At 33.4% G+C, this 15,983-nt stretch overlaps 1 protein-coding gene across 1 annotated transcript; it reads right to left on the bottom strand.

Annotated features, from left to right (window-relative positions):
• Positions 1-6,792: 6,792 nt before the first annotated feature.
• LOC142225213 (polyprenal reductase-like) lies at positions 6,793-14,245 on the bottom strand. The gene is made up of 3 exons (XM_075294990.1): positions 13,580-14,245; positions 9,373-9,677; positions 6,793-6,927 (listed from the first exon to the last, which is right to left on the bottom strand). Exons 1-3 carry the CDS (start codon positions 14,157-14,159, stop codon positions 6,793-6,795), a joined length of 1,020 nt encoding a protein of 339 aa, XP_075151105.1. The 5' UTR covers positions 14,160-14,245.
• Between the last annotated feature and the right edge of the window lie 1,738 nt (positions 14,246-15,983).

Here is a 15,983-nt window from a genome sequence, read left to right as displayed (position 1 = left end):
TTGTAGATTCTATTCAGTGTAGTGGATCTGGAAAGCCGGAAGAGGAATTGCGGAAAGCAATACAGCTGCAAAAGAAGCGTCACTTTAAAAGTATTTCGATTTCAAAAATAAATAAAAATTTGCCACAATGCCCTAAATAATATATTCGTAAATATTTGATTAGCATAAGATTTTATTTTAGGTTTTGTTTTCTTTTTTTAATTTTTCTTTCTATAATATACTGGATTGAATTTTTGTTTTGTTATGTATACATAGTTTTTTTGTTGTTTTTTATATATGTTTTTTACTTTACTACTTTACTTTAATTTGAATTAATTTTGTATTATTTTAATCTTTTAACTAAATATATAAACAAAAAATATAAATGTATATATAAACTAAACAATGAAAATATAATTTTATAAATGGGCGGTAAAAGAAAACGGTTAATACGATGGCTAAATGGCGATACCCCTGTGGTATCTACTAAGAGCTACCATCACATGTGGTGCCTACAATAGACAGGTGCCTTGGGCACCAATGTGCGGTACCACTATGAGCTGAACGGAGTAGGTGCCGCCGTAGGTGGTCCCCCGTAAACGATGTGGGATCGATAGACCCCTTCCTAGGACAAGCCCATGTTAAATTCGCCACCCAAATGCATGTAAAAGGTATTGTGTAGGACCAGGGGTAGTGCCTAAAGGGCTAGCGAATATACAGGCTTTTCGTTGATCCCTCACACCACTGGGTTTCTACACATGAGATTATATGAATATTTTTTTTTTAAAGTTGAAAAAACTTGGCTTGATAATGAAGGCAGAAATTCTGGAATTGGGTTCGAATTGCTTCCCCACCCACGGAAAGTCGCCCAGCGACTTTTTCTTGTTCTCAGACATCAAAAGGATGCTCGCAGGAAAAAATTTGGCTGCAATGAAGAGGTGATCGCCGAAACTGAGGCCTATTTTGAGGCAAAACCTAAGGATACCAAAATGGTATCAAAAAATTGGAAGGTCGTTATAATCGTTGTATCGCTCTTGAAGAGAACTATGTTGAATAATAAAAACGAATTTTGACAAAAAAAATGTGTTTTTCTTTGTTAGACCGGGGACTTATCAGCCAACCTGTTAATTTCTACTGGAAGTCGAGTCTTAATTTGGAAAATAAAGTTGTCGTTAACTCGTTTTTAGAGGACTTTGATAGCATATGAAGAAAAAAAGCTGAAAAAGCGAAAAATTAAAGTTTCCTTTCTAGAAGCAAGTACACAAAACACAAAAATTTAAAAGAGAATTGTGTCTTAGAAGTATCCTTACTTTTATTCTCCGCTTCTTTGGCTCGCGGAATCAATACCAAAATTTTTAAAGTAAAGACAAAATCTTTGAAACCGCTCATGCTTTTTTTCAGTGTGGGCTTGTCATAGGGTGCAAGTATTCTTTTTAAGCATGTGCTGCATTGATTTCGCATTAGTTCTTCAGATGTGATGCTATATCAATATTTCAGATTTTATTTTAAAAAATTACAAAAATAATTTGTTTCTTTACATTTTCGACTTTTATCACTACGTAAAGTTGTTTTGAATAATACTAGCCAATATTTTATCGCCAATTATAAGTCAGTCAAGAAATGCATCGGCATACTATTCAAATATTTTTTTGTTGGAAATTTCTATTTTTTTTTTGTCCTTGCTGTGCCTTATTCACAGTCAGGGATGTAAAAGTTGCTACAATTGAACTATATTTCGTACATTCCGCTTCTCAAAAGTACAATGGTACTACAATGACCTTTTTGGTACAATTTGAAATACTCAGTTCGTCTTCAAAATGCTCGAGAAGTCCAATATAAATGATATTGAACACATATTTTAGGTACTAGTACTGACCAAACTACAATCGAATGGAATAAAAAATGTTCATTTAACATTTTGAGTTCGATGTGTATCTGGCAATAAAATATAACATTTGGGAAATTTAAATGCAAACTGGATGTTTAAAACGTTCATGACATCAAATATGTACTCCACATAGACCATTTTTATACCCTCCACCATAGGATGGGGGGTATATTAACTTTGTCATTCCGTTTGTAACACATGGGCTCTAAGACCCCACAAAATATATATATTCTGGGTCGTGGTGAAATTCTGAGTCGATCTGAGCATGTCCGTTTGTCCGTTCGTCTGTTGAAATCACGCTAACTTCCGAACGAAACAAGCTATCGACTTGAAACTTGGCACAAGTAGTTGTTATTGATGTAGGTCGGATGGTATTGCAAATGGGCCATATCGGTCCACTTTTACATATAGCCCCCATAAAAACGGACCCCCAAAGTTGGCTTGCAGGGACTCTAAGAGAAGCAAATTTCATCCGATCTGGCTGAAATTTGGTACATGGTGTCAGCATATGATCTCTAACAACCATGCCAAAATTGGTACACATCGGTCAATAATTATATATAGCCCCCATATAAACCGATCCCCCGATTTGGCTTTCGGAGCCTCTAAGAGAAGCAAATTTCATCCGATCCGGCTGAAATTTGGTACATGGTGTAAGTATAGGGTCTCTAACAACTATGCAAAAATTGGTCCACATCGGTCAATAATTATATATAGTCCCCATATAAACCGATCCCCCGATTTGGATTGTGGACCCTCTAAGATAAGCAAATTTCATCCGATCTGGCTGAAATTTGGTACATGGTGTTAGTATATGGTCTCTAATGATCATGCAAAAAATGGTCCATATCGGTCCATAATTATATATAGCCCCCCTATTAACCGATCACCAGATTTGACCTCCGGAGCCTCTTGGAAGACCAAAATTCATCTGATTCAGTTGAAATTTGGTACGTGGTGTTAATATATGGTCTCAAACACCCATTCAAAAATTGGTCGAAATCGGTCCATAATTATATATAGCCCCCATATAAACCGATCCCCAGATTTGACCTCCGGAGCCCCTTGGAAGAGCAAAATTCATCCGATTCGGTTGAAATTTGGTACGTGATGTTAGTATATGTTATCCAACAACCATGCAGGAATTGGTTCATATCAGTCCATAATTATATATAGCCCCATATAAACCGATCCCCAGATTTGACCTCCGGTGCCCTTTGGAGAACCAAAATTCATCCGATCTGGTTGAAATTTGGTACGTGGTGGTAGTATATGATATTAAATAGCCATGCCAAAAGTGGTCCATATCAGTCCATAATCATATATAGCCCCCATATAAACCGATCCCGAGATTTGGTTTTGGAGCCTCTTGGAGGAGTAAATTTCATCCGAGTCAGTTGAAATGTGGTACATTGTGCTAGTATATGGCCGTTAACAACCATGCCTTACTAGGTCCATATCGGTCCATAGTAATATATAGCCCTCAGATAAATCGATCCCCAATCACAAAAAATTGGTCCATATCAAGTTCATAATTGTATATGGCCCCCATATAAGCGACCCCCATATTTCAATTCTGGCTCTAACACGTATGGACAAACTCGCAATTTATAAAACGATGTTAAGAAGTTTTAAGATACCACAAACCAGGTAATTCGATTGTGGATGACAGTCTTTCGTAGAAGTTTCTACACAATCCATGGTGGAAGGTTTCTCATTTGCTTTTCGTTGAAAGGAAGTGTATTTGGAAGAAAAGTATATACTTTTTGTGATAAACGTTTATTCTTTTCCAGGATGTAAAAACAATTTCATAAAGACTAACTCAAAAAAAATTTTTTCTGGCTAATTGCATTTTCCCTCATATCTTTCTCACTTCCACGAAGTTTTTTAGTTCTTAGCACCTTTTCTGTAATTCAAACAATGTAGAAGAAATTATACGATTTTATAAATTTTTAAAATTTTTTTACCTTTCGCCTGGACGGAGAATCGAACCGCGGACCATGCAATTTGTAAGTCAACACACTATCCACTGAGCTATGTAGCCGTTATTGTCATCAACAGACAATTACCTATATAAGTTATATTTATATATAGCATAGCTTGCGGCGCCCACGAGCCGATTAAACAAAGTTTATTTCACAGAAAAATACATTTAGTTGGGCACCATTGAGCAGTGGTTGCTACGTCTGACTTGCATGCCAAGGGTCGTGGGTTCGATCCCTGCTTCGACCAAAGTTTTTTTGTTTTTTTTTTTTTTACATATATTCCAGATATGTTAGGAAGATTCCGAAAAAATGTTCAACATTACATTGTAGTATATTGAAATTTGAACTGTAAAATGTGTCTTATTAAAAACCTAAAGTAAGAAAAGAACAGTATTTGATATAAACGAAATGGACTGTGTTGTTGGTTCAAAAATAACTTTTTTTATTAAACAAATTAACACTTTGTAACAAACGAATTTTTTTGATGATAAAATTGTATACTTTTCGAAGCAATTCAAAAAACTCTAACAAAAGAAAACCGTTTTCGGTACACGTTTTCCAAACGTTTTTTTCTTTGTGTGTAGGATTTGCTAAAAAATTTAAAAAGAATTTTTTTGTGTGCGATTTTTCGGAAAGTTTACTGTTTGTATTGAAAGCATTTATGGTAACTACTTTTAAAGCTTTTCGAAAATAGGTTTAATTCACAATTTATGAAGTTTTTTGTCTCTCCTGTAAAATTTCAAAAATTTGACTTAACACCTTTACACATTAACCTAACGATATATTAAGATTTTATGAAGCATTTCCATTGAACTTTAATCTTGATTCTGAAGTCATGTCGAAACTTTGAAACTTCTGGCAGATCATGGACAACTTTTGAGAGAAAATTTGTTTTCACTCACTTAATTTTAAATATTGAATGTCTTATTTCCAATTTTTGAAACCAAAATTGCATTGTATTTCAAGGATCGCTCGTCTTCAAATCCCCAATTTTGTTACGTGTTTGACTGGATATTTTCATACGAAAATATGATCAATGCTTTGAAAACAAACACATTGGAAGAAAACAGATTTTGAATTTTGACCTTTACAAATAGCGACTTCGTTATTTTACAAGCTGATATTTTTTTCCGGTTACGATATTCTAATCCATTATTGTTGAAATTTGGTACAATTTTAACCCAAAAAGTAAAAAACCCTTCTGGCAACACCAAATATTTTGGGATTCCCTACATACCGAAACTTACAGAACAAAAACACTTACAAGAAATCATAAACAACCAAGAAATAAGATTAGCATACAAACCAAACAAAACCATTTCTTCTCTATACACACAAACAAAAACCAAAATAGAAAAATATGAGCAAAGCAATGTAGTGTACGAAATAACATGTACTGGAAACTCAACAGAGCAATGCGGTAAATGTTACATCGGCACAACCAAGCGTAGCTTAGCCACCAGAATTGCTGAACACGAAGCAGATATAAAGAAAGAAAAGATGACAACAGCATTGGCTCAACACTGCATTGAAAACAAACACAATGCAGATCTGCAAAATGCAAAAATATTGGACAAAGAGCGAAGAGAGAATAAGAGATATACTTTAGAGAGCTTACGAATACAACAAAAAACAACAAGTGCAATAAACAGAAAAGAAGACAAAGACAATGCTAACGCCAACTACAGCATTGTATTATTTTAGTTGTCATTTACCATCTGTGATAACAACACAAGTTTGACTATGATATTAGATTAAGTTAATTATTCTTGCAATTAGTAAATATGTGTTCTATGTCGTGCTGTAATAGTGTCGTATTAATAGACGTATACATTTTTTTGCATAAGTAATTGACTAAAATTGAATGTAAGTTAAACTTTTATGGAAAATAACAGAATATAGGCTAAGCTCTAATGTAATTCCATGTGTTGTTGCCAGATCCAATAAATAAATCATCCCTGATGAGGCTGGAAATAATCCCAGCGAAACGTTGGATGGAAATAATGGAATAATTCAATTCTTGCTTTATTCGAATTTTAAAGTGACCTTGAAAGCCCATTAAAAAACAAAAGCTAATAATTAAGGAAAAAGGTCGATAAACTAAATAAACTTGTAAATTTTTTTATTCGCGTTTGTACAAATTAAAAATTTGATTTTTCATCCCTTTGCACAGTAAAATTCAGAAATTTTCGACAGTGTTGACGTTATAGGGGATTTTTTCGCCAAATCAGTGATATTTTTCGTGGAAGGGGACAAAATTTTCGAGTTGGATACTTGGGGGTTTGGTGGGTAATTTCCTCAAATTTGGGCATTTTTGTGCGGAATTTTCGAAATCTTTTGTGGGGCATTTTCGAAATAATAAAAAAAAATTAAATTCTTTACTTCAACATGCTTAAAAAAGGGCTTAAAGAAGTATAGAGAATCTCCAAAATATAAAAAAAAATCTCTTAGTTTTTTCATTTATTTGGGCACACAAGAGCTACTTTACAATTTACTGTGTTTTCTAAGACATTTTTTACTATTGTGAAATTATTTCGTAAGGACTCATCTGCGTACATCACTTATTTGGAAAATATATCCCATACATATAGAATATCATATCATATCGGGACAACAACCCAATTTTATTTCTTGACTATTTAGAACTAAGTTTAGGTTAGGTATAGTGGCAGCCCGATATTTCAGGCTCACTTATGGTGATTTCGTTTGGGGAAAAAAGTGTTGCATAAAAAAATGGTACAACATTTTATGGTGTTACCGAAACCCCTTGCAAAGACCACACCGTTTGCGTTTGAAAACGAACAAAAAAGGTGCAACACTGATATAAAATCAAAACAAAAGAAATTTGACGGAAATATTTCGATTATTTTTAACAACTATTATTGGAATTAAGCATTAAAGAAAATATAACCTCCAGCTATTTTATAATGGATAATGATGCTACAAGTCAACAAAGTTTTTAACTCGCCGTTGGTCATTTCGTCCAAGCAATGATGTTGTAACTTCTTCATCGTCGTCAGAAGAACTACTCTCCAATAGCGCATCTACAAAGGTGTTGGCAAAAAAAGGCATATGCTTTTTGCATTTTGTTATTATATTAAAAATATTTAATATCGAATTTTGTTGTCGCGGCACTAAACCATTGATATGCTTCTTCTTGGTAAATTAATCAGCTGTGTTGAAGAAATTGAAAAGCAACCGCAATACACGCGTCACGCACTTTCTTTTGTATTTTCAACAACGCTATTATTTAGGTCGAAGAATAAAAGCGTCTTCAACATCTAATTGAAAGTGTAACCATCTGCACCGCAGACCAGCTACGGTGTAAAATGGGTTACACTTTTGCTCTTGCGATGGGTAACACCCCGTCAATCGAACGTGCACATTTTGGGTAGGCTGCACTGAAATTTCCAATCGAACAAAAAATTTTCGATTTATGGGGGTAAAGCTGAGTACTATGTTCGGTTTTCAAGCTGAAAACCAGCTTGTTTTCACGGTTACTTTTTTTAATTAACTAATTTAGAAATATAAAATTATTTGCAATCAATTCCTTGGATCTTTTCCATCCATAATTTGCAGAGACTTGATAAAAATTTTATCGTCTTCATATATATTTTTGCACTTTTAATTTAGTGTTTTGGTGATAAACTCGAACATAGTACTCACCTTAAGGTGGAAAATATGCAACATATTTTTTACCAATCGAAATCACCATTAGACTATTAAGTCCATTGTGATACCACAGTGGTGAACTTCTCTCTTATCACCGAGTGCTGCCCGATTCTATGTTAAGCTCAATGACAAGGGACCTCCTTTTCATAGCCGAGTCCGAACGGCGTTCCACATTGCAGTGAAACCACTTAGAGAAGCTTTGAAACTGTCAGAAATATCACCAGCATTACTGAGGTGGGATAATCCCCCGCTGAAAATCTTTTTAGTGTTTGGTCAAAATTGGGTTTGACCCTGTGTATGACCGAACTCCCATTTTTATTTTTCGAGCATTTAGATGCAAATCGCCTTCTGATTTGCATCTAAATGCTGAAAAAAATATTGACCTAATATGAAAGATTAGGCAACTTAAATTTTAGGACTCGAAATTAACACAATGTTAAGGACAAAATTCTTTAAAATAATGCAATTTTAATTAAAAGAAAGTTTATAATCCTTGCTTCAAAATTGTTTTTCATTCAATTTAGGACACAAATGTTGAACTTTTGCGACTCTCTGCTGAAGTTGTATATCTTTAAAGTAAGGCAAAGTTTCCTTAAAATAAAGAAAAACATTTTTAATTTAAAGAAATCGTCATATTGACATATTGAATTTTTAAATTTAAGATAAAAAGGCTTCAAATATAGGCTAAGACTTATTTTAAGGATTTGCATCTTTGGTTAAAAGTTTTTTGTAGCATTGAGAAAACTGTGTTTACCTTGAAGTACCTGGTATAATTTCGATTTTTAAATTGGAATTTGTTTGTACATAAATACCTTTATTAAATATTGCAAAAAGAGAATAAAAATTCGTTAAATGAGATCTATATCTAATTTTTATTTTATTGATGCTAGATTTAAAGCCAGAGAGGTCCGTAAAAAATATCTTTATTTTAAAGAAGCCGCATCTTTGGCTCGGAATCAATACCAAAATCCTTAAGGGAAGGTCAAAATCTTTAGATCCAAGTAAACTTTTTATTGAGTGTAGGATAAAAATTTGATTACTCTTTATTCCAATAATTAACTCAGATGAGGGCTTGTATCGAATGAAATTTTGAGCACCCTCCTCCTGGTTTTGGTTTTGAAATTTTCATCGTTTTGTAACTCGCAAACTGGTATAACAAAAATTGCATATTTTTCCAATGTTTACATAATTGCGGATTTTCTACAGCTGAGTCCATTCCTTTACTTTTTTCAAAAAACTTGCCAAAAATTTATTGGGAATTTTTGTGGGTAATTTTAAATTGGGGATTTGGAAGCTTTCCATTTTGGAGACAAGAGCCCGGAAAATACTGGCAACTTTGATTGGTAGAAGAGCATTTCTCGATGTACTTTAAAATTAATGACATAGGAAGAACTTTTTGCTGGGAAGTTAATAAATTTCCATTTTGTTATTAAATAAAAATATTTGAAAACTATAAAACGATTCCTTAATTTTATATTTTTATAAAATATGTATATTCCAATAAGAATTTTCTTATACCTGTTATGTGTATGCTTAAAAGAAACCTTTTCTTATAAACAATAAATTCCTACAAAACGCATATACGAAAAAATGCGTTTTTTTTCTGACTTTTTTATATCCGTTACCTACACAGAAAAAAATTTCACGAAAATGTTTCCAATTAAAGTCTTAATTGAGTTTTAAAAATATTCAATTAAAAATTTTATCGATTTAACAAGTTTTTTAATTGAAACAAAAATCAATCACAAATATTAATAGTATCTATTACTTTTTTAATTGGATCAATTAATTTTTCATTTGTGTGATTGAAGTCATTTCAATTAAAAAATAAAAAATTAAAAAAATTACCTGATTACTAACGACCCAAATAACAACGAACCACCAGGTAAAACTTTCAAATAAGAATCCAATTAGAATAGCAACATAGAGACCAATTTCAAATAACATGTGAGGTGAAGATACTAATTCAAAGAAACCCCCCTTTGGTAGTAAATGTTTATCTGTTGCAATTTGTCCGGTTTTTGCGTCCTTTCGCAAGTTTACCAATATTATATTGGACTTATATTGATACAACCAACAGAATAGAAAGAGTCCTATAGAAAAATACTGTGTCCATGATATTTTTGATAATTTGATATCGGATGGTGTGGAGCCTAAAAATGAAAAAATAAAATAAATAAAATAAAATATTATAGACCTTTCAAATTTCATTTGGCCGTGTTCTCAAACTCTCTTAGTTCCGTCTAGTGAATCCTCTTCGATTCCTACACACAGAAAAAAATTTTTCTGATTCAATCACGAAATTCATTGATCCAATTAATTTTTTAATTGAAATGTCTTTAATCACAGAAATGATAGTATTAATTAAAAAAAAAATTATTGAAGGTCAATTAAAAAATTAATTGATCCAATTAAAAAATTAATTGATACTATTAATTTTTGTGATTGATTTTTGTTTCAATTAAAAAATTTGTTGAATCAATTAAATTTTTAATAGAATATTTTTAAAAATCAATTAAAATTTTAATTGGAAAAATTTTCGTGAAATTTTTTTCTGTGTAATAATCTGGAATAAATTGGAGCGTAGCTGATCCCGAATAATACTGATTGACTCCAATTTATGTGAAATTTTCACACATATGCGAATGTATGTTTGAGTGAAATCCGACTTTGTTTAAACCTTAAATGCACACTGTATCTTTTAAGATACAATCGGAAAAAAAATCGTACGTCTTAAAATTTCGAATCGAATTCTATGAAATCAAGTTTTTTGCATTTACAACATCATAAGGATATTTTTAAAAATATGTTTTCCAGAAACTTTGTGGTACTTTTGAGTAATCTGCAGTCAAAATTGAAAATCAAAATTTGACCAAAAATTCAAAAAACTACAAATTTGAAATTTAATAATATTTACCAGATATGTTTTTCCGGAAACTTTGTGGTATTTCTGAGCAATCTTTAGTCAAAATGTAAAATCAAAATTAGACCAAAATTCCAAAAAAAATATTATTTAAGTTAAATATTATTTACCAGATTTGGAAGTAATGTTGGTAAAAAACTGTGTTGTGTAAAATACCTGTATATTCTGTACTTAAATCAAATTGTTTATTTGTAAATAAAACCTTAGTTTAACGCGCACTGTACTATGATTTTTTTTTTCAAAAAAAACACATACATTTTTTTTGAAAAAATGTGGTATGAAGATGTTCTTTTTTACCATTTTACATCCCAGCAAAAAAATTGGAAGTTGTTCCACAAACATTTCTTTTAAAGCGCTTCCCGGAATCCCCCATCAATATGCAGTCCTTTGGACAAGTCTTATAAAGTATGGAATTACGCCGTTTTAAGTGAAAATGTAAGTTTTGAACAATTAAATTTCGCAAAAAAGAATAGAAAATAAAAAAAGGTAACAATATAAAAAAAATCATCCCCGTTGGGATTTGAACCTGTGCCGTTTGACTTTTTCACTTCCATGGAAGTTATTTTGAGGTTTTGCAAATTTCGATAATTTTTAACTTTTTTTTATGAAAAAAATATATTTATACAAAATATGTGCCGAAAAAAAAAACAAAATAAAAACGATGTATAACACCAAAAATAATTTTTTAGAAAAATATTTAATAAAAACATTGCCGCTGTTGAGATTTTAACCGCTGTTCTTTATTTTTTTTCTTTCATAATAATAAAGAACATCTCAGGAAGTAGTCATGTCGTGGGGTCATATTAGGTTCATATCACAAACATTTGAATATACGTTTTGATGCATCGTGTTCAATGACGTTTGTGGCTGAGTGTGCTAAGGCGTTCTGTTATGGTGCCAACAGACCCAGGTTCAACCCCCGGTGGAAGCGATGAAGTTTTTCAGTTTGAAAAATTAGATACTAAGAAAATAAAAGTGCAAAACAACTACTGATAAAAATAAAAAGTGAAATTGGAAAAAATTTTAGTTTTTTCAATTTCTTCATCCAAATGAGCTTCCAAGGCACAACTTCTAAAGCAATGCAAAGGATCCAAAAATGGAGTATTTCCGTCCTATGACAAGCCCCCATGTAAAATTCATTAAAGATGGTCCAAGTTTGCACTACTTCCGGATCAGAAATTGAGGATCCAAACTACTTTTTTGGAAGCTTTTTTTTTGCTGGGCTATTATATATATTTTTTCGGAGGAATCGGTGATCTTGTGCATTTAAGGGTTAATATGGTCTATAGAAAGTAAATTAATATTTTTTATAACACCTCCAAAATTTCTCGAATGCCACTATTTTACTACACTGAAAAAAATATTGTCGTGAGGTCAAAGATTTCATGTCTTTAAAATACGAATGCAAATTTTGCTTAGCATAGAAGACGCATTTCGCTAATATGAAGTTTTTTTCCTTGTCCAAAAGTCGGTAAACTTTTCAATGAAGTCGTATTGTCCTTATAATTAAGTGATTTTAAAAATGGGTATCATAACAGGTTGGCTGATAAGTCCCCGGTCTAACAAAGAAAAACACATTTCTTATGTCAAAATTCGTTTTTATTATTCAACATAGTTCGCTACAAGAGCGATACAACGATTATAACGACCTTCCAATTTTTTGATACCATTTTGGTAGTACTCCTTCGGTTTTGCCTCCAAAATAGGCCTCAGTTACGGCGATCACCTCTTCATTGCATCCAAAATTTTTCCCTTTTGAGGTCTGAGAACAAGAAAAAGTCGCAATTCGAAGCCCAATTCATGAATTTTTGCTATCGTTCTCAATGACTTGTGGCACGGTGCGTTGTCTTGGTGGAACAACAGTTTTTTCTTCTTCATATGGGGCCGTTTTGCCGCGATTTCAACCTTCAAACGCTCCAATAACGTCATATAATAGTCACTGTTGATGGTTTTTTCCCTTCTCAAGATAATCGATAAAAATTATTCCATGCGCATCCCAAATAGCAGAGCCCATTACTTTGCCAGCGGACTTTTGAGTCTTTCCACGCTTCGGAGACGGTTCACCGGTCGCTGTCCACTCAGCCGACTGTCGATGTCCACTCAGCCGACTGTCGATTGTAGTGATGGAGCCATGTTTCATCCATTGTCACATATCGACGGAAAAACTCGGGTATATTACGAGTTACGAGTTGTTGTTTTTGATCAAATGTGAGCTCGCGCGGCACCCATTTTGCACAGAGCTTCCGCATATCCAAATATTGATGAATGATATGACCAACACGTTCCTTTGATATCTTTAAGGCCTCTGCTATCTCGATCAACTTCATTTTACGGTCATTCAAAATCATTTTGTGGATTTTTTTGTTGTTTTCGTCGGTAACCACCTCTTTCGGGCGTCCACTGCGTTCACCGTCCTCCGTTCTCATTTCACCACGCTTGAATTTTGCATACCATTCAATTATTGTTGATTTCCCTGGAGCAGAGTCCGGAAACTCGTTCACCGTCCTCCGTTCTCATTTCACCACGCTTGAATTTTGCATACCATTCAATTATTGTTGATTTCCCTGGAGCAGAGTCCGGAAACTCATTATCAAGCCAAGTTTTTGCTTCCACCATATTTTTTCCCTTCAGAAAACAGTATTTTATCAAAACATGAAATTCGTTTTTTTTTCATTTTTTCACAATAACAAAAGTTGCTTCACAAAAGACGCTCTATCTCACAAACTAATTGACTTACAGACGTTAAATTTTGACATGAATCAGTTGAAGGTTGGGACTATATAAAAATAATATGCATTTAATACTAGCAACGCCATCTATGTGTCAGACCGGGTACTGATCAGCCAACCTGCGTTAATTCGTTTTTAAAGGACTTTGATAGCATATGAAGAAAAAAAGCTGAGAAAGCGAAAAATTTAAATTTGCTTCCTAGAAGCAAGTACACAAAACCCAAATTTAAAAGAGAATTATGTCGTAAAAGTATCCTTACTTGCATTCTCCGTTTCTTTGGCTCGGAATCAATAACAAATTTTTTAAAGTAAAGACAAAATCTTTGGAACCGGGCATGTTTTGTTTTTTTTGAGTGTAGGGAACCCTGCTGAGTTTGAGAAAACGACCCTTATTCTACTTTACCTTTGACGAAACCTTCGGCATTTGCCAACACAGCAAGTATTGCACCAAAATAATGTAAATAAGCAAAAACGTAGTGGGCAATATTGAATTTATTCTTCTTGGAAAAAATTTGTACGAAATTGCTCTCGTAGAAGCGCCTCGAACAATGCAAACATATAAGTGTCACGGCCACTAAACATGTTGTGGAATCTATTAGGACCGGACGATTTTGACCTCCTGCAACATAGTCCAGTAATTTTTCAGCATATTCTGGTAAATCATTTTTAAAAAGTGTAACATGCACCACTAAGCACATTGACCACCACGACAGTACCATTGCGAAGATATAGAAATGGGAAAACCAAGACTTGGGCACTTCAAGCTTCAACATGAGCCCACTTTTATCTTTAGCAATATATGCGAATTTACCATAACGAAAGAACTGCATCACACATGGTGGCAAAGGAGTCTCCATAACACTTAATAATAACAAAAATAAGAACATGATAGCACTTAGACTGATAAATATTAGATTTAATAGATTCAAATTCCATTTTTCAATTATATCGAGAAATAAATATCTTCTTTGTTGGTCTTGCATTGTATTTATTTAATTCACTCCACTACTGGCCACTATCTAATGTAATACAAATCGGCGCAAAGTTTTTATTTCAACTCCAAATGCAATTTTCGTTTGCTATCTAAATGTTGCCAAAAGTAAAATGGAGGTACTGTAGGCATTGGCGTAGTTAAGAAATTTTGCTGACATTGTCATCTGGTATGTAGGAACTAGAGGTGTGCACGTGACACGAAACATTTTCGTGATTCGTGAGTGAGTCACGCTAATGACAACAGCGTGAGTGTGCGTGAGCGTGATTAACAAACCAAAATGTCGTGCGTGAGCGTGAATCACGAAAATAATATCTTCGTGAGTGTGCGTGAGTAACGAATTACACTCACGAAAATATTCCTGCTCACCAACATAAAACTCTTAACCTGGGATGTTAAGAGTTTAATAACACTCTCGATTTTAATAATGCTCATGTTTTAAGACACTTCGGTAAGGTAAATTAATCATAAAATTATTCGTGAGTCACGATATTCTTCGTGAGTCACGATATTTTTCGTGAGTCACGGTATTTTGCGTGAGTCACGACGTTTTCGTGCGTGAGTGTGCGTGAGTACAAATTTTCTTTTCGTGAGTGTGCGTGAGCGTGTGTCCTACCAAAAAATATCGTGCGTGAGTGTGCGTGAGTGTGCGTGAGTATGATTTTTCAGTCGTGAGTGTGCGTGAGCGTGAGGAACCACGCAACCTTCACTTAATGAAAAAAGACTGATGTTAACCCTTTCACCACCGATGTCCACCACAGAGGACATTCGAAAACGACTCCAAACTCTAATTCCCTACTAAGTTTCGATTTATTTCTCGATGATATTTTAAAGTAGAGGGTCTTATCTAAATATGCTATTAATATTTTCCATATTGCCGAGGGCTAAAATGAATTTTCTTAATATTTCTTGACAGTAAACGAAAAATTCACAGTTTTGGGGCAATTTTTCTACTGTACGTCTCTAGTATCTAATCGAACTATAGCCTATATTATTTCAGATTTTTTTTTTTGAATTTTTCCAACACTTCAATAGATATTACAGGCCAAATAGCGTTTAGTTTCGTATGACCAGTTGGTCAAAATTCAAGAATTAAGTTTTCAGAACAAACACATATAACTTTACAAATAATTGAGATAGGCCTTCCAAATTGCAATATTTTTTCTACTTGCTGTTAGTACAAGTAGAAAAAGAGGGAAAATGAATGTTTTTAACATTAGGTTTAATTCGGTAGTGAAAGGGTTAATAGCAAACACTGTCTGCTGTTTTAGCAGTTTTTCACGTGCAATAATGGTCACAGTAAAACCAAACTCGATGAAGTTCTTCCAAAGGACTCTAAATTTTTGTAAAGATATTTCGAACAAAAGGTTGTATTTTTGTGTTCAAAGAAAAATTAAATTTTTTGAGATAAATGATCGGCCGTTTGTTTCATAATAAAGCAGAAAGTATGAAAGAAATGAAAAACTATATGAGCCAAATCTATTTCATGTTATTTTACAATCGTAAAGTGGGCACCTCCTTTTGTCCTCGATAGTCTTTAAGATATTGATACGACGCTGGGTTAATGGCTTCTTTCCCATGGTGCGACAAAAAGAATGTGCTAAAATGGCAATTAGAAAATAAGGCCGTGGAGTCACGCCGCCGATTTCAGTCGCCGCCGACCTTTTCTGCCGCCGCCGAATATGTCGCCATTCATATAGAAATATCGGTTTAAATCGAAAAAAAATTAAAATCAAGCATTTCAAGCTGCTTTAATAATTTTGCAAAAATTTAGCTCAGAAAATTTGTATGAAATGTAAATTTGATTGTAAGATTG

The sequence above is a fragment of the Haematobia irritans genome, chromosome 1 (assembly GCF_050003625.1).
Source record: "Haematobia irritans isolate KBUSLIRL chromosome 1, ASM5000362v1, whole genome shotgun sequence".
Lineage (NCBI taxonomy): Eukaryota > Metazoa > Arthropoda > Insecta > Diptera > Muscidae > Haematobia > Haematobia irritans.
This window is presented reverse-complemented; position numbering and strand designations above follow the sequence as displayed.